At 35.9% G+C, this 19,952-nt stretch overlaps 1 protein-coding gene across 3 annotated transcripts; it reads left to right on the top strand.

The window, feature by feature from the left end:
• The first annotated feature begins 251 nt into the window (after positions 1–251).
• LOC116177522 (splicing factor 3B subunit 1) lies at positions 252–18,526 on the top strand. 3 transcript variants are annotated; one of them, XM_031496523.1, is made up of 9 exons: positions 252–411; positions 460–722; positions 772–898; positions 2,284–2,363; positions 10,228–10,416; positions 10,470–10,783; positions 10,835–12,002; positions 16,417–18,072; positions 18,124–18,526. In XM_031496523.1, exons 1-9 carry the CDS (start codon positions 384–386, stop codon positions 18,280–18,282), a joined length of 3,984 nt encoding a protein of 1,327 aa, XP_031352383.1. In that variant the 5' UTR covers positions 252–383; the 3' UTR covers positions 18,283–18,526. The 3 variants fall into 3 exon arrangements, with proteins under 3 accessions (XP_031352383.1, XP_031352386.1, XP_031352387.1); XM_031496526.1 differs by lacking the exons at positions 252–411; positions 460–722 and having other exon boundaries at positions 1,843–2,363; XM_031496527.1 differs by lacking the exons at positions 252–411; positions 460–722; positions 772–898 and adding an exon at positions 905–2,047.
• Positions 18,527–19,952: the final 1,426 nt, after the last annotated feature.

The following is a 19,952-nucleotide window of genomic DNA, read 5'->3' as shown; positions in this document are numbered from 1 at the left end:
ACGAATTCCTAACCTATAAATGCAAGGATATGTTTGCTCAATTGACAATTGTTATTAGTCAATATTTGTAACTGCAGAGGAGCATAATCGTACAATTATTTTTATAATCCGAAGAAAAAATACGTAATTCGAATGCAAATGTGTACTTGATTTAAATTCGCGCGTTCACAATCTTCAAATCATGATCACGAAAAACATAGCGTTAACTTAACCACTGACGAGTGACCGACTGTGACACTAACGGCTGTCAAAATAATTAGAGATTGAAATTGAAGAACGATTTGTTGTTGACGGCCATTTTACTTACATTTTATTTTGCAATATCGTTTCTGAATTGAATAAGAATTAACAACAAAACAGGATAATTAGATAAAGAGCAAAAGATGGAGGGTATTGCAAAAACCCACGAGGGTAAGTATCCACCTGGTCTTTCATACACCTTCATTAGCGTATGTGTAGATATTGAGGCGCAAATTCGCGACATTCAATCAAAAAAGAAGGAGATTATCATAGAAGGTGACAAGGGTGTAGGTTTAGGCGAAAGCGGTTACTTTGATAGCGAAATATATGACACCGGTGCCGGAAAAGGTAAATACGAAGGTTACGTCACATCGATCGCCGCTAACGATGAAGTCGACGACGAGGAGGAGGATGTTGGTTTTGCACAAAAAAGATCGTCGGGATTTGGAGCGAATGTCGCTTTCTACAGTGACCTTGCAGCCGTAAGTATTTTGTGCATTAGCAAATACAATTTTAATGTGGTATTTGTAGGTTGATAAAGACTTTGATCCACTCGCAGAGCATCGCCGTCCTACTATCGCAGATAGGGAAGATGAGTATAGACAAAAGCGAAGACGTATGATCATATCTCCGGAACGCGTCGATCCTTTTGCTGATGGTGAGTATCGTCGTCTTTTAAATGTTTATCTCATTCTCATTATTAGTCAAAACATTTTGTTTAGATTGCCATTTATACTTTCATATAGTTAGTAGGTAAATGGCAGCCTAAGTTTCTTAGGAATATCTTGTTTGTCATGGGTAATCCAATAAGACCTTTCGTTTCCAAATAGTTGATGTACAATGAGACGTAAAAAAAGTCATGTTGTTTGTTACTTTTGTGTCTTATTAATAGGTTGATCTTCAAGATAGGTATCTTGATATTTTCTCAGAAAATGCGATTTTTTTTTGGAATTTCTAACAGTGTTGTAATCTATTTAGTAGTTAATGGCCACATTGCTGAGGAGTTTTTGTGTATTTGTATATTTGGAAGTCCCAATCAGGAATTTAGAATCGGTTTCTTGCAGAAGCATTGGACTACTATTCCTTGCGGCTTGTTTTTCTTGGAGATATTAATCACCCATCAACATAATATGAAAGTGGTATCATTTAACAGTTCTTCAAACCATATAATACTCAAACTGGAATTATCTTCTTCTGTACCTACTCCAAAATTGTTTACAAATTTGTCTAATTGCATCTTCCAAGTTTCAATTAGGATAATCTCTGAGCTCCTTGTATTCTTGCAGCTATTTCTTTTCACGGAGTGCTCGAAGCTCTTCTCCCTTAAGTTGTAGTTGGGCCTAAGCTCTATCAAAATTTTGAGTTGAAGACTGGGGTCACATTCACACCATCAAAATGTTCAAAGAGCATGTAATTGATATAGAAAGCTCTTATTGGATTGCCTTTTAATATGGGGTGTACGTATGATGTCGAATGTGCGAATAAATGCGTAGTTATTTACCGTTAAAGAACTAAAGTGCAAAACTTAAGTTAGAAAAGAAAAAGTGATAACTGGTAAACTAATGATAATTTTGTTCTCTACTGGATTCTACAAATCGACAGGTTAGCTGCAAAAGAAAAGTCGTCCATTCATACACTTAAGTATCGGATCACCAAAATGGTGTAGTGGTAAAACACAATATAGAGCGAATGAATGTATGCGTTTTTCAGAAAATTATTAATCACCCCAGCATATTTCTAGGTCCGCTAAGATGTGTTTTATATCAAGAAACTTCCCAGTGTTAAACAAAGGCGATTTTCTTGGCACGTACGTATTTTACTTGTTTGTCATATTTGCTTGATTGAAAATATACCTACTGTAATTCTCTTTTCTGTAAAATAGGAGCAAATATGGCTTTCAAGTAATTTGCATTGTGGTAATAAAATCCAAACGTTGAAGAGCAGCATCGTATCCTTTAATTGGATCATGTTTCTAATTATTAGGCGATTACTCTGTTCTTCTGCGTTCTTATTTATACAAGTTATAATGCGTCGCGATTTCAGGTGGCAAAACTCCCGATTTCAATGCAAGGGGCTACACACAGATTATGAAGGAGCAGATACTCAAAGGAGAAGAAACTGAGGTAGGTTCTATTTTTTTGTGGAATACAAAATGTGCAAATGCCAGTTAATGTGGATCAATGTTTTGCTGTAAAAGTTAGTATATAACTTATTTGGATCTAAACTTTTGTTATTTCCAATTATCGTTATCTGAATTACTTTATTATTATTTCTTCTTCCTCATTTAATGATTTCAATTTCGTAAACATATTTTTTCGTTACCACTTTCGTTTATATTTCATTTTTTATTTACCTTTCTTCTTCGCTACTAAGTGTGTATTAGTTTTAGTCTTAATATAACTTACAAATTCCTTAATGTAAGTATATTTAAACTAAAGTTGAACAAAGTTTCACTTTCGTCCTGTGCATGTTGCGTTTATATTTTGACAGGATCATTCTATTTGCTTCAAACAGGATCTACTGTTAAAATTTTAAGAAATCGCCTCCTATGTAAGAAATCTAGCTTTATGCGTGATTTTATGTAGAACTAGCACCATCAAAGAAAACGTCCGCTTACGTATGCGCACCATCATACTAAATCAGTAATCTCTCCTTTAAAAATCTTTAAAATGAATTGTTTTTAAATTATTGTAATAGTAAACTGTCGTTGTTAACTGAGCAATTAGAAAATGCGAATGTAGATGGCAAAAGTGCAAAAGAAAATGAATAGATATAAGTAAATGCACCCACCTATGTTAAGTATCTGCTAAGCACTACTCCATTATGTTAAATGATGGTACTATGTGATCATTTAAATTGGTTTGTAGATATGTGTTAATTTCAAAAAGGTTTTTATATTCCAACCTAACACAAAATTCTTATTGAATGTGTAGTTACACTTTTATGTTTTGTCTCTTGCTAAGAGCACAGGAACACTTGTTCAGTTGCAACCTTTACATAGATGAAATAATTTTTGTTTGTTTTTATATGATTGTTGTCTATCTGAGGAGTGTAAAATACTAATGTGTAACTCACCTGGATGCTCAATGTGACACACACAAAAGAACAAAAATATCACGCAACATTTCAGGGCACCTGTCAAAATAAATGACAGTGCCACTTGGTTATTCGTCACTGAAAATAACTCCAAAATGTTACCAAAAACTAGATTTAAATTCCTTTTAAAGTAGTCTGTTTGGCATAACGGTTTAAGACTCGGACTCTCACCTCACAGGTAGTGAGTTCGAATGCCACAACTTGCCAGTTTTTAGTACAGAACATCTACTGACTACTTTGCTTCGGAGGGCATGTAAAGGTGGCGGTCCCGGCAGTCATACCACGACTGTCGTTAGGTCACACAGATGGCTGTTGGAGGAGACTTGAAAACATCTGTACCTCGATCTGTACCTAGGGAGTGCCACCCATACAATACATACATGCATTCCTTTTAAAATTTTTATTTTACAAATATCCACTTGGCTTTTTGGACCTGAAGATCACTGGAATTGGAATGTTGTTTGTCTAGAAGGTTCAGTGTTGGACTGATATAATTTGTTATGATTTTGCACCATTTTACAAAATTGTTTCAATTACGAGATAGAAAATGCAATGAAGTGGAGACACACATCCACGCCGAATACATTGTAAAATTATACGAGTCTGTACTGTTTCGTGGTTCAGTCACTACATCAAAGATGGCAGTATTATCATGTTATATTTTCATTTTTCCTGTTCATAATTGCCAGACAAAGATTACAGATTATTATTAAATTTTGTGATTATGTTTGTTCTTTAGTAAACAATAAGTTTGATTTGTAGTAGCTAGTAGACATTCTAGAAAAAACCATAAGTACCTGAACACCCAGTATATTTTGATCAATTTTGATGAACAGCTGTATTTATTCCGAAATAAGAAGTGATGAAAATTTCAACACGATACAAATTAAAGTAACGCTAATAATAATAATAATGCTTCCATAGCCTTCTCGTTCGCCGGATCGATCAAGAATTGAACACGTGTAGGGTATGATGGGTCGGCTTTACAACCTCCAGGCGAATAGCTGATTGCGAACAAACAGTGATATCTAAATAAATACAAATGTCCTGAAAATGCCATCAAAATTGCTTAAAGTACACTGGGTTTGCTGATACTTATGGTGGGCAGTATAGTTGGAAGGTTGAGATCATGACTAGTGGTAGAACGATACCGATATTGATATCGGTATATCGGCATATCGGCAATTGTTGCCGATTATCGGTATCGTATCGTATCGGCAAGGTAATTGCGCCGGTATATCGGCAAACAATTTTTTTAGCTGTTTTAACTCTTCAGTGCATAAATGAAATACTTTATTAAAGAAAATAAAATGTTTTATTCTAAAGTTAACATTTTTACTAAAAAAGTTAAAAAAAAACAACAAAAAATATACCTAATATAGCAGGTTCTAAATACAGTATATACATACATATACTTAATACTTAAAATTTAACTTTTTGATATTATGATGCAAAAACACTAACATTTCAGCCCTATCTGCATTTAGTCTATTTCTTTTAGGCTCGTAAATATTACCCAATTCACTAAAAAGTTGTTCACTTGACACACTGGCAGCGGGTGCTGAAAGGTAGACTGAAGCTGCGTTGTACAGAATAGGTAATTTGTTTTTTTCTGCCTTCCACCACTCAAAAGGGGATTTATCTTTTAATAGAGTTGAAGATGCCAAATATAATATTATTTCATTTTCCCAACCTTGCTTTTTTGTAGTACTGGTTTCGGAAGCTGAAGTAGAGGCAATGATCTCAAAAGTTTTTGCTTGACCGTGTCTAAATAGTAACGCCATCTATTGTTTGCCGATACGATACGATATATCGGCACGTAAATATCGGTATCGGCCGATATATCGTATCGGCAAAAAAAAGTGATATCGTTCTATCACTAATCATGACCATCTTAAAATTTTTCATTGTACAAGAATGTTGGATCAACATTTTGAGGTGGCGGAGGGGGGAAGAATGCTTTCAATTATCAATCAACATACAGGTCAGTAATAATTTCTCGTTTAGGTTATCAACCTAGCTTAATTTTTTTCAAATAGATAAAATAGAACACTGTATACTTTTTAATTTTTTGAATTTTTCTTTATTTTTTTGAATCACTTGAATCTTATTTAACATCAACTCTGGTGTGTTAAGTTTTTGAAAAGAGAATATAATATGCTATTTTTAGAGAGGTGTTTATTACAAAAGTTACGTTATAATGACTAATTTTCCGTTTTCTTAGTTTAAAGAGACACATATTTATTACAATTAAATGTCTCTATAATTATTGTTCAATAGTGCAGTTTTAAAAACAAGTATACAAAGTTAGGTAAGAAGGTTATCGAACCTAAGCTAATTTTTTTTATAGAACACCATGTATACTTTAATTTAAAAAAAAATAGCACATTAAATTCTCTTCTTAAAAATATAATCCAAAGAGATACGGGGGAAAATTAAAAAATTGCCAATTCTAGAATGAACCTATTTTATTAGTACTAGTACAGAGGCTCAGATAAAAAGGTTATCGGACCTTATTTAAATAGAACACCCTGTATACTTTAATTTTAAAGAACAACATATTAAATTGTCTTTTTTACAATATAACTCTAAAGCAATTCATAATGAAATATTTGGTCGCTTAAGAGATACTGGGACCTAACCTAATTTCTTTTTAAATATAACACCCTGTATACTTTTTAACGCTAAAGAAATTCAATATTCATTCGAAAAGATTCAAGAAAAGTGTTGTTTTTGATTTTTTTAAACTCTTGAATACCATTCCTGCTGTGGTACATTTTTGAAAGGAGAACTTAACATGCTTTTTTTAGGTTAAATTATACAGAGTGCTCTATTTAAACAAAATATCCGATTTTTATTACCCTGTGAACTTATTTTGAAAATAGCAGATTATTCAATAATCATTATAAAGAAAATAGTGTAATAAACATCCCTATAAAAATTGTACGCACCAGGGATGATATTCGAAAAAGATTCAAGTGAAAAAGAAATGTTTTTTAATGCCCCAAACGGCTAAACCTACAAATATCCTGGGTTATCTAATACATGACTTGGGGACGCAGTCCATCAGTGTAGAATCACCCAAAAATTGGGCAATGGAAAAATAGCTTATGAAAGCTGCTTGAGGCAATAGAATTTGATGGCTATCTGGCACACCTTCAAGGTATAGGCTACCTATTGCTAAAATTTGTAAGACAATTCCCCTAAAAGTAGTTCAACACCGCAGAAGTGGGTCCGGACGGACGGAAAAAAATGTCTTTGTAAAAAAAGGCGCTAAAAATGGTAATAGTTATTTACATAATAAGTCATGAAAGTGGTCGTTTACATGACGCGGAGGCTTATTGAAAAGTACGAGGACGCGTAGCGTCCGAGTATCTCTTTAATGCCTCCAAGTCAGGTAGACTCACTTTCATGACATATTATGTATAATTAAGGAACGTACATTGACATATTTTTGAGATAATCGAGAATGCTGAGTAAAAATGTCAAAACCAGATATCTGTGAGACATACGGTTAGCTGTAGTCTGAATTTTATTCTATTTTTTATAAAAATTAGGAAAGTGAGTGACAAGAAATTGAGGTCGATTTACTCGGCAGACTCCTCTACCCTTCATCGCCAAAAATTTGGTACCGATTGAGTAAAGATGTCAATACTTGATTCTCTCAAAAATATGTCAAAGTTAGCTTAAATAATTCTACCCTTTTTCATCATCCACAATCTTTAGTTTCTTTTTCCCTTGTTCATGTGCTAATTTAAGGTATGTTTTCTAAAACGCATTGTTATTATTTTTAGTTATCTTTAGTTCAGAAATTTATTTGATTTAATTTACTTTGTGTGCACTTACCAGGTAATTAACGTGTATATGTCCTGTAATTGGAATGTATTTCTGTAGGACATTAAATGATTATTATGGTCAGTGTATCTTGTGAGAACTCAGGTCTAGCCTGGTTAACTAATCGCACGGATTAAAATCAAGTAACGATTAGTGTCTGTGTCTGTGTCTGGTGAAGTTATGTAGGGTCCTTAAAAAAAAAAAAAAATTAATTAAAAATTCACACACTCACATTGGAAAGCTAGAGATAGTATGTAATTCATACTTACCAACATAGCTATTGAGGAAAGAGGAAAACAAAACAAAACAAAACAAAATCATTATAATAATTCCTGTAATTTTATTAAATGGAGTTTATTGTGTAAGTGTTTCTTTGGCTTTGCGTTTGGGTTGAATACGAGTGGGTTGTGATAACGTGGTGTGTTTCTGTGAAGAAAGAGTTTTGTGTTTTTTAACTGTGCTAGGACGTGTAACTTTATTGGGTGGACCTGTCTTTGTAGTGCAAGTTGCGTTACTTGTATTTATGGTGTTTCCTTGTTCTTGAGGTTGTATTTGTGAGGGTGCTTGGGTTTTTTGTGGAGATATTACAGTATTTTGTGAGCGAGTAGTGCTGTTTAGATTTTTGCGCTTCGGTTGAATACGAGTGGTTTGTTTCTGAGAAGAAGGAGTTTTGTGTTTTTTAACTGTGGTAGGACGTGTAACTTTATTGGGTGGACCTGTCTTTGTAGTGCGTGTTGCGTTACTTGTATTTATTGCGTTTGTTTGTTCAGGAATTTGTGTTTGTGTAGTTGGTTGAGTTAAGGGTGGAGATATTACAGTATGTTGTGTGTCATGTCTAAAGTGCTGTTTAGGCTTTTGCGTTTGAGTTGAATACTAATGGGTTGTGATAATGTGGTTTGCTTCAGCGGTGAATCTCTGATTGTAGTATATGTTGTATCATTTGTTGTACTTGTTTGTTCGGTAAGTTGTATTTGTGTGTTTGTTTGGGTTAGACGTGGAGATATTACAGTATGTTGTGTACCGTGTTGTGAGCGAGTGCTGTTGTTTACATGTATACGTTGTGGATCATTTGTGTATGTCGTATCTTGTGTTATGTTTAGAAATTTACGAACAATATGGCATGTGTTGATAATGACTGCTTTTTGTAAATTTTTGTATGTGTTTTTGTCTAAACCTAATAGTTGTAAATTGTGGTGTATTGTCTTTGGTATAACTCCGGTAGCACTAAGAATAATGGGAACAGTAGATTTCATTCTCCATTGCGTCTTAAGCTCGATAGCTATATCGGTGTATTTGCGGTGTTTTTCTGCATGTGTTTTAGTTAAGTTGCTAGTGTTGGGTATGGCAATGTCTATAATACAAATGGATTTTTGCATTTTATCTATAAGTGTAATATCTGGTCTATTATTGTGGATAGTTTTGTCTGTGAGTAGTGTCCTGTCCCAATATAATTTGTGTGTGTTGTTTTTAAGTATGATCTGTGGCGTGTATTTGTAATATGGTGTCTTATCTGTTATGAGATTGTGTTTAAGAGCTAATTTTTGATGTATGATTTTAGCTACCTGATCGTGTCGATGTTTGTATTCAGTTTGTGCAAGTCGTGTGCATGCCGATATTATATGTTGGATTGTTTCTGATGTTTGTGAACAGAGTCGACAAGAATCGTTTGTCACTGTTTTGTCTTTATGTATGTGTTTTTTATAGTTGCGTGTATTAATGACCTGGTCTTGTATTGCTAACATGAAACCCTCAGTCTCCGGGAAGATATCACATTCAGACAACCAAGTGTGCGTTGCTATAGAATCAACACAATCCTGACTAACCTCTTGTGGAAATCGTCCATGTAACGGCTTTTGGTTCCATGTCTGTATGTTATTTGTGATGTATGTAAGTTTGGATGGAGGTGGGAGTATATTAGTTTCGTGTAGGTTAAGTGGTGTGTAAGATTTGTCTGCATATGTTACTGTTTTGTGTAGGACTGAAGTATCTGTTTTGTTATAAAAGTATTGTCGCAAATTGTGTATTTGTGTTTGGTGCAATAGTTTTATATCTGTAAGTCCTCTACCTCCTTCCGAACGAGGAAGGTAAAGTCGTATAGTAGAGGAGTGAGGGTGATGTATATGGTGTTTTGTTAATAGTGTACGTGTGTTTCTCTGTATTTGTTCTAAGTCTGTATTTGTCCAACGTATAATCCCAAAAGAGTATGTAAGCACTGGTGTGGCATAAGTGTTAATCGCTTTGATTGTATTTCTACCGTGTAATTTAGTTTTAAGTATACTGCGTACTCTTTGTAGGTATTGTGTGATAAGTGTTTGTTTTATACTCGTATGTTTAATGTGTGTGTTTTGCTGAAAACCAAGATACTTATAAGTTTCATTCTCGTCCATGGAATTTATTAAATTACCCTGTTCTAGCTCATAATCTAAAAGTTGTCTTTTACCAGCTGTGATGTGTTGTGTTTTACATTTATCGATTCCAAAGTCCATTTGTATGTCACGTGAGAATGTTTCGGTGATGTGCAGAAGGTGATTAAGTTTTATGCATGTGGAAGAGTATAATTTAAGATCGTCCATGTAAAACAGGTGTGTAATGTTGTGATGTATTTCGTGGTTGTGTTTAATATTGTACCCAAAGTTAGTAGTGTTTAACAAATATGAAATATGAAATTATTATTATTATTATTATTATTATTATTATTATTATCATGATTTCTTATTATCTTTTCCATATGGACGTGATTTACCTCTCATTTTAAAGTTTCTTACACTGTCAGATAAATATAATAAAAGGAATCAAATGTAGCTTTGTTGCGCTTTTCGTTTGCGCACGCGCATCTCTAACGTTCTTACTTGTAGAGCGATTTCTTTGAAATTTTAACAGTTCCGTTTAATAGAAGCATACAACAAAATTCAGTACTGCATACACAGATTCACAGGGAGGAACACTACAAAATTGAGTTGTTTGTTTACAATTGCATTTGCATCAACTTTACAACTAGAATAAACGTGGATCGTCTAATTTGACTAACCAAATTCTTGATTTTAAATTTATTCACAGCTAAGGAAAAAGTTGGTAGAAAAATCAAAAGACGGTTCTCTAAAAGCTGCAACAAATGGGGAAGCCAAATCATCATCTAAGAAGCGTGGCCGTTGGGATCAAACTGTGGAGGAAAGTCCAGTACCTAGCAAAAAGAAGACGCTTGGTGTATCCAGCAGTGCAGCCGCTACTCCCATATGGGATAATGATGTAAGTGGTTTGTACATTTTTTTTCGTAGTATAATTAACTTTGCTCTGTTTAGAAAACCCCAGCAGATCATCGCTGGGATGAAACGCCAGGTCACAAAGGAAGTGAAACCCCTGGTGCTACTCCAGGTCAGTCTACACGAATGTGGGATGCGACACCTAGTCATGCAACGCCAGGCGCCGCAACTCCCGGTCGAGAAACTCCAGGTCATGATAGAAGTACCAGTAGAAGAAATCGATGGGATGAGACGCCAAAAACAGAGCGTGAAACGCCAGGCCATTCAAGTGGGTGGGCAGAAACTCCTCGTACTGATCGTACTGGGGCAGACCTCATTCAAGAAACTCCGACTCCCGGAGCTTCAAAAAGAAGGTATGTAAGAATGACGTATTATTTAAATTGAATTTATTATTCCCTGTGTAGATCACGTTGGGATGAAACCCCTTCTGCTCAGTTAACTCCGTCATCGGCCATGACACCGGGCGGTATGACTCCTCAGACACCTCACGGTACTCCTAGCCACACAACTCCAATGTTGACTCCCGGTGGATCTACGCCTGTCGGAGTGAAAGCTATGGCCATGTCCACCCCGACTCCAGGACACTTGGCTACAATGACTCCAGAACAATTACAGGCGTATAGATGGGAACGTGAAATTGATGAGCGGAATAGACCTTACAGTGACGAAGAACTAGATGCAATGTTTCCACCAGGCTACAAAATCCTAGCACCTCCTGCTGGGTATGTTCCAATCAGAACTCCGGCACGTAAATTAACGGCTACTCCAACTCCCGTTGCGGGCAATACACCTCAAGGCTTCTTCATTCAGCAAGAAGATAAAACTGCAAAGTATCTCGATAATCAGCCAAAAGGTCAAAATCTACCATTCATGAAACCAGAAGATGCGCAGTATTTCGATAAACTTCTAGTCGATGTGGACGAAGACGCACTAAGCCCAGAGGATCAGAAGGAACGCAAAATTATGAAGCTTTTGCTAAAAATCAAAAATGGTACACCGCCCATGAGAAAGGCGGCCTTGCGTCAGATCACAGACAAAGCGAGAGAGTTCGGCGCAGGTCCACTATTCAATCAAATTTTGCCGCTGTTGATGAGTCCCACACTCGAAGATCAAGAACGCCATCTTTTGGTCAAAGTTATTGACAGAATTTTGTACAAGCTGGACGATCTTGTGCGACCGTACGTCCACAAAATTCTTGTCGTAATTGAACCACTGCTCATTGACGAAGATTACTATGCTCGCGTTGAAGGACGAGAAATTATTTCAAATCTCGCCAAAGCGGCCGGGTTGGCTACTATGATTTCCACTATGAGACCTGACATTGACAATATTGACGAGTACGTTCGTAACACGACCGCTCGTGCATTCGCAGTTGTCGCCTCCGCTTTAGGTATACCATCTCTTCTGCCCTTTTTAAAAGCAGTCTGTCGTTCGAAGAAATCATGGCAAGCCAGACACACCGGTATCAAAATTGTACAACAAATTGCAATTTTAATGGGGTGTGCCATTTTACCCCACTTAAAATCGCTTGTTGAAATTATTGAGCATGGATTGGTCGATGAACAGCAAAAGGTAAGTGATTAAATATATACAGACTGCCCTCTTTTCTCTCTAAAAATTAGAATAATCTAAAAAAAATAACCTTGCACAGTACCACCACTTTAATGTTGTCCCATACTATACTGCGTTCGCACCCCCAGATGCAGTATGGGGTCTTATGGACTAAATGACTAATTTCCGTTATTCTTCAATAGCGCTATCCTTGTTCCTCACCGCAATGATGCCAAACTGACTATGAATTGAAGTATTAAAACAACATAATATCCTTGTGCTGTCATTGTCACGTTTATTAATAAGTTTGACAAGCATGTACTTTATGTCCATAAGCTCCATACTGCATCTAGAGGTGCGAACGCGCTATAGTAAAGCTAGGGGAAACAACTTTGAAATATTTGGTGTACACCCATTAGAATTAACGTGAATTAATTTGAATTAACGTGAATTAATTTGAATTAACGTGAATTAATTTGAATTAACGTAAATTAATTTGAATTAACGTGAATTAATTTTGAATTAACGTGAATTAATTTGAATTAACGTGAATTAATTTGAATTAACGTGAATTAAATTCAATTAACGTGCATTAATTTGAATTAACGTGAATTAATTTGATTTAACGTGAATTAATTTGAATTTGAATTTTTGGTGTACACAAAAAATGGTACTTGTTTCCCCCTAGTAGTAAAGTTTATTACGCCAAAGAATTTACATTTCTCATTAACATTTAATGGAATTTCCATGGGTTTGCATCATAAATGTAATGGAAAAGTCTCATGTTTTTTACGGTCAGAAATATTGTTCAAAACAATCGTTACTGAATATTTAAATTAATAGAAAAGGCCATCTAGAAATCTTGTTCTGAAAAATGTGCCTTAAAGACACTGAAAATCGTGGACTGGAATCATTCATACTGCTATATATACAGTAAACTCCCTATTATCCACGGAATTGTCTGGTGCGTATACCGTGGTTAATCGAATTTTGTGGTTAAGCCGCATAATTGCAAATAGCGGTTCAACGTTCGAGAAGGAAAGAGAGGAGGGATACACGATAATCTGAACAATTTTTGTTTGACAATTTTTCCTGTATCTCTAAAAGTGAAGTGGTGGGGGGTATTCAAAGGTTTCCGTAAAGACCACCCTGTATCTTCGAAACGGCTGAGCCGATTTAAACAAACTCGGGGTAGTTCAAAAGAGCTACTCTTGAGCTACAAATATTATACTATTTGAAGTTTTGTTAGTTTCACATATCACCGCTTGAGGGCTTTTTTCAACATTCCGACAGAAATAATTAATTTTCTAAAAAAAATTAAATGCATTGGTTCGATTTTTTTTCATGAAAAAGTAGCTAAATGATGCCTAGACAAGCTCGCGAAAACAGCATCTCGATATCTTGATATATATATATCGTGATGGCCAGCATTTCGAGCATTCACAGCGGCATTAAAAGCTTCCTTTTTTAAATCGATCCACCTTAGGGCCCAAATTATATAATAAAAATAATTCTGAAAAAATTAGCTTAAAAAATAAAATTTTGAGGGTATAAAATTTTGACCTGAATTTTACGTTAGGAACAAGATATTGAGATGCGGTTTTCGCGAGCTTGTTTAGGCATCATTTAGCTACTTTTTCATGAAAACAAAATGAAACCAACGCATTTAATTTTTTTGAGAAAATTAACCATTTCTGTCGGAATGTCGAAAAAAGCCCTCAAGCGGCGATATGTGAAACTAACAAAACTTCAAATATTATAATATTTGTAGCCGAAGAATAAATCTTTTCAATTAACCCAAGTTTGTTAAAATCGGATCAGCCGTTTCGAAGATACAGGGTGTTCTTTACGGAAACCTTTGAATACCCCCCACCACTTCATTTTTAGAGATGCAGGAAAAATTGTCAAACAAAAATTGTTCAGATTATCGTCGACTTCAAAAACCGGAAATTTTTTTGTTAGGTTAATATAGCGGAATTCACAGAAACATCACTTTTTTAGATTCCAGATTGCAGTTACGCCCCCTAGCGGTCATTTCAGAAACTTAAAAATATTTTCCAGGTTTTGCTCGTGGCCGTTTTAGTAATAAATTTTTTTACCGCAAGCCTCTACGATGGACAGGTTCCCAGATACAGTACCTCGCATTCTTATTTGGCCACCCTGTACATATGTTTTCTGTTCATAATAATATTATACAAAAGTACAATGGATGTACGCCAGTGGTAAAGAAATACAAACAGTTGATGGAGTAAACAAAATATGCGAGACCAAAGTAATGTGTCATGCACTAGGGTAACTCGAATACTAAAGTTGTAATTAGCACTCAACAAGAACCAATTAATTCAAATGACGTTAAGACGAAAAAACAAAATTTTGGTTTGAAAACGAGTTGTAGATACAAGACTGCAATGTACAAGAATAAATGTAACGTAATTTCACAAATGTAGTTTACAATTGAAATATCTTCATACAACAAAATTAAAGTAAAGAATGTGAAACATAATAGTATGAATGAATTCTAATTTGAAATTTAAAAAAATTTCCAGGTCTTATGAAGTAACTTGAATTACGCTATATACAAGATGTTCCAACTAATATTTCCAATATTCCGACCGAAATTATGTTAACAACACTAAAGCCCCATTCAGATAGGTGGTAGTGCGGTGCCGTTGTCTTGGTGTGCGGTGCGGGTGTGGGTCGGTGCTGTCATTTTGACATTTGCATTCACAATCACCGCAAAATCGGTGCGCGTGCGGATTATTTTATTCTACAAAATTATGAACAACAAACAACAATAGCAGCAGCAAATCGTCAAAATCCAATCAAACAATTAAATTAAATGCACAACCCGCGCAAACACTATGAAGAGCTTATGTAATTAGCTGTGACAGATTGCCATGACAAATATGATGCGTTCCTATTGGTGCTTGCTACCGTAGTGTGCGGTGCAGTGCAGAAAGTTTGAAGTTTACATACTTTCGCCACGCGGCTGCAATTCGTCTGCACTGCACATGTCATTGTGAATTGTCATATGGGTATGCGTATTTCAAACTTTTATACAAAGGCACCGCACCGCAACAGCACTGCACTACCACCTATCTGAATGGGGCTTTATTTCTACTCTACAAGGTGGCTCACTCTTATCTTCGGCAGTGTTTCACCCTAGAGGAACGACACCCCTATGTAGTTGATACACAATACAGACGCATTAATAATGATTTAGAGCCGGAACAGGAGACGAAACTGTTGCATTATAAACATAGAGGATTATTTTCTGTCATCATCTGCCACACTAATCTCTGCTTTCATTGCAGTCAGATTCTTCACTGCTCACATTTGTGGCTCACTTTTCGATTGCTTCAGTCTTTTATTGTTCATACACACTTGATTTTTGCCTTCGATTCTTTAATTGGGCGTAATAATACACATGCCTCCATATCGAGCTTCCAACCGGGATACAATTTGCTCAAGAACCTTTTGCGGGTGTTCTGAAATCATACGCATCTCCATGTAACGTAACTTCTCTTCTACTATCCACTTATTTGTACATATCAGGAGCGGCCTCGAACTGTCTCCAGTAGGTGGACTGCAGTGATTTTCCATAGAATGTTGGTTGTTTTCTTTGTGGGACGATTGTGAAACAGCAAGTAGATCTTCGGTCAATAACATAAATTCTTTTCGTAGTTCATCGTATTTAGCTGTAGTATCATTTTCTACCATATGATTTTTATCTTGGACACTCTGTATCTCATTTTGGAAGTCATGAACCTCATCTTGAATCATATCTCTTATTTCTTACTGGTCTGCGCCTATTTTAGCTTCCATTGATGACCCGCTTCGAATTTAGCTTCTGTGGTTTCTGGAGTGTTCAAAAACGCTTCAGAATGTTCTCGAATACGCACGTCACAATTCTCGAAAAGAATACGCCATATCCGCCTTCGTTCTTTATTGCCGATGACTCATGTTTCATGACGCCTCGATGTCTATCGGGATTTCTGGAATATTCGCTACACAATTATAGAAAATTATAGTAGGAACCTAGGTACGAAGCAAAGCACGTCGATATCCGCTGATTTAAAGTAATTTTTTGTTTTTTGAAAAAACGTACATTACATAATTACTTTTTGTGCAATTCTCTTAACCAAGGGCATGCGCATTAGATGTTTTTTTAAAGTGATAACATCCTGATTACAAAAAGAACCTTGGTACAACTGGCCCGCAATGAGGAGATTGAGTTTCAGATAAGGAACTCCCTAAAGTAATTGGCTATATCGAAATTCTCCCTTTGAAAACTTTTTAGTGATGTGGTCTGTTTTTCTGGTAATGTTAAGCATACCTTACCCTAGCAAAGGGATTTTTAAAATTTAGAGGGTAGTCATAAAGCTTTATGATTAATTACCTAGTCAAAAAAAAGCTTAATGACATTTTTCCGTAGGTACGTACCATAACAGCCTTGGGAATTGCAGCGTTGGCAGAAGCGGCGACACCATACGGCATTGAAAGTTTTGACTCTGTCTTGAAACCATTGTGGAAAGGTATTCGTACTCATCGTGGTAAAGGTCTCGCCGCCTTCCTCAAGGCCATCGGCTACCTAATACCGTTGATGGACGCAGAATATGCAAACTATTACACGCGAGAAGTGATGCTAATTTTAATTCGCGAGTTTCAATCGCCCGACGAAGAAATGAAAAAAATTGTACTCAAGGTCGTGAAACAGTGTTGTTCGACTGATGGTGTCGAAGCGCAATACATTAAAGAAGAGATTTTACCTCAATTCTTCAAGCACTTTTGGAATCATCGTATGGCATTAGACAGACGTAATTACAGGCAGTTGGTCGATACAACAGTTGAAATAGCGAACAAAGTGGGCGCGTCTGAAATTATAAATAGGATTGTCGACGATTTGAAAGACGAAAATGAACAGTATCGTAAAATGGTTATGGAAAGTATTGAGAAAATTATGGGCAATTTAGGAGCGGCGGATATCGATTCACGATTAGAGGAACAATTGATTGACGGCATTTTATACGCATTCCAGGAGCAAACAACCGAAGACGTCGTTATGTTGAATGGATTCGGAACGATAGTAAATCAACTGGCGAAGCGAGTTAAACCGTACCTACCTCAAATTTGTGGTACGATTTTATGGAGGTTGAACAACAAATCTGCAAAAGTACGCCAGCAAGCCGCCGATTTAATTTCGCGCATCGCCGTCGTCATGAAAACTTGTCAGGAAGAGAAATTGATGGGTCACTTGGGAGTTGTCTTGTATGAATATCTCGGCGAAGAATATCCGGAAGTTTTGGGATCAATATTGGGCGCGCTTAAGGCTATCGTTAACGTGATCGGTATGACAAAGATGACTCCACCAATCAAAGATTTGCTTCCACGTCTTACACCAATTTTGAAAAATCGTCACGAGAAGGTGCAAGAAAATTGTATAGACTTAGTTGGGCGTATAGCTGACCGTGGTCCCGAATACGTATCTGCGAGAGAATGGATGAGGATTTGTTTTGAACTGTTGGAGTTACTAAAAGCACATAAGAAAGCAATTCGACGCGCCACTGTAAACACTTTCGGATATATAGCTAAAGCTATAGGTCCACATGACGTTTTGGCAACACTTTTAAACAATTTGAAAGTCCAAGAACGTCAAAATCGAGTGTGCACAACAGTTGCTATTGCGATTGTAGCAGAAACATGTTCCCCCTTCACTGTTTTACCCGCTTTAATGAATGAGTATAGAGTTCCAGAATTGAATGTGCAAAATGGCGTACTGAAGTCACTTTCCTTTTTATTTGAGTATATTGGTGAAATGGGTAAAGATTACATTTACGCGGTGGCCCCCTTATTAGAGGACGCGTTAATGGACCGTGATTTAGTGCATCGTCAGACCGCTTGTGCTGCCATAAAACACATGGCATTGGGTGTATATGGGTTTGGTTGTGAGGATGCACTCGTTCATTTGTTGAATTATGTATGGCCGAATATATTTGAAACATCACCACATTTAGTGCAAGCGTTTATGGATGCTATAGAAGGTATGCGAGTTGCCCTCGGTCCCATCACAATATTGCAGTACACGCTACAGGTATGTAATAGGAAAATGGGAAATATTTTAATTTGAACTATAATGTTTTAGGGTTTGTTCCATCCAGCACGTAAAGTAAGGGACGTTTACTGGAAAATTTATAACTCCTTGTACATTGGCGGACAAGATGCTTTAGTTACTGGCTATCCCAGAATCAGTAACGATCCAAAAAATCAATACATTAGATACGATTTAGATTATGTATTGTAAGATTGTAGCGCTTGAGCAAGTTCCGTATATTCTTAGTACCATTGGAGACGTTGCCGTTTTATTTTAGAGTATATGGACAAGGAATTTTTTGTTCAAATGTGAGGTTATGCGTTTGGGTAATCTTTTAAGCAGTCAATTTCGCAACAGGTGAAACTGTGACGTACATTAGTAGTAAATGGTTTGCAAGCTTTTGATGCACATTGACTTATGTATACATTTCCAAAATAAAAAGTTTTAATTTTAAGTATGAGTGCTGTTGCGTCCCCAAAGCGGAATAAATTCAATTGTTCTTTAGTTTTCCTTTTAAGGAAATGTCCTAACACACCCTGTACATAACCATTTTGCCTGTCCCTGTGTATATTCCCACTTTGTGTGGTGCTCGAGCCCGCAGAAGTGAGAATTTGCACCGCATTATGCAGAACTCGACGTTTGGCATTCATCAATGGTAAATTCCGCCTTCATTGTTGATAAATAATCGATCGAAGAAGAAATAAATCCAGATGTGCAGCCGTCAAGAAGAATGAACGTCCTTGTTAAAAAGCGCTTCACAAGCAATCATCGCCATCCCATTATTTCGACTTCGTAGTAACATGGACCTACTTCAAAACAACAAGTAAGTTCCTTTCATTCGCCCATTTAAGACATTGTGATGTTTCACAATGTATAGGTTTGAAAATGTTACCTCCATGTTAGTTTACGCCAATGATATTTCTTACTGACTCATTGGCTTGTAGTGTTGCTCCTTATGTTAATAATAATTTTTATTCCTGTAGGATCATAAACACGAGCATAGGAGTGTCAAATTGTACAAATGTTAACTCATTGCATGAACTCGGCTTTTTTTTGCCAGTATAAATTACCTGTTATGTATTTGCAGAATAATATGGCATTGGTATATCCAAAACTTAATTTGGGTAAATTTATGACAAGAAAAATTGAGAACGTTGAATTGATAAAAAATTGATACGTTACCTGAATTATATTTTTAAATCAATAAATATTGTCAATTCAAGCAAGATATCGCCTGCTTTATTTATGATGCAAATGTTATAATTACACGATTGTTTAGAGAAACGCAAATATAATTCAGTTTATTCAATATATGTACATAGAATGCAACGTGTAACTTATCTTGAACGAATGTAAATTTTAGTTCCATATTTATAATTCATTAACAATAAGTTTATAACAGTCTTGTAATGGATTAATTTATAACAGTTAAGTAGAACTTACAATTTATAAAATAACATGAACCCGTCGATGTTGAAACTGACTGAAGCACAATTGGCTTATATACCAAACACGCTTATTTCTTGAAGGATTATTTTATTTTGGAGTGAGCGGAGTTTCAGCCAAGGCTGCTGTACCATCCCAACCGACCATACATTTCATGCCTGAACCAGGGACCCTTAGTGCCACAGTCGAGTCTTCTTCAGGGACTATAATTTTTTTTACTCTATCAAAAAGTACAGGTAAAAATGAAGAAAATAACACCAAATAGAACTCCCTACAATAAATCTCTGAAGCACACTTTTCATTTTATTTTATTTTGCCTTTATTTTTGAGTGGGCGGGGTTTCAGCCAAGCCTGCTCTACCAACCCAACCCACTATACATTTACAAATAAAACTTAATTTTTTATATTGAAAAAATTTGTAGTTATTTAAAACA

This window comes from Photinus pyralis, unplaced genomic scaffold (assembly GCF_008802855.1).
Source record: "Photinus pyralis isolate 1611_PpyrPB1 unplaced genomic scaffold, Ppyr1.3 Ppyr1.4_LG7, whole genome shotgun sequence".
NCBI classification, from domain to species: domain Eukaryota; kingdom Metazoa; phylum Arthropoda; class Insecta; order Coleoptera; family Lampyridae; genus Photinus; species Photinus pyralis.
This window is presented reverse-complemented; position numbering and strand designations above follow the sequence as displayed.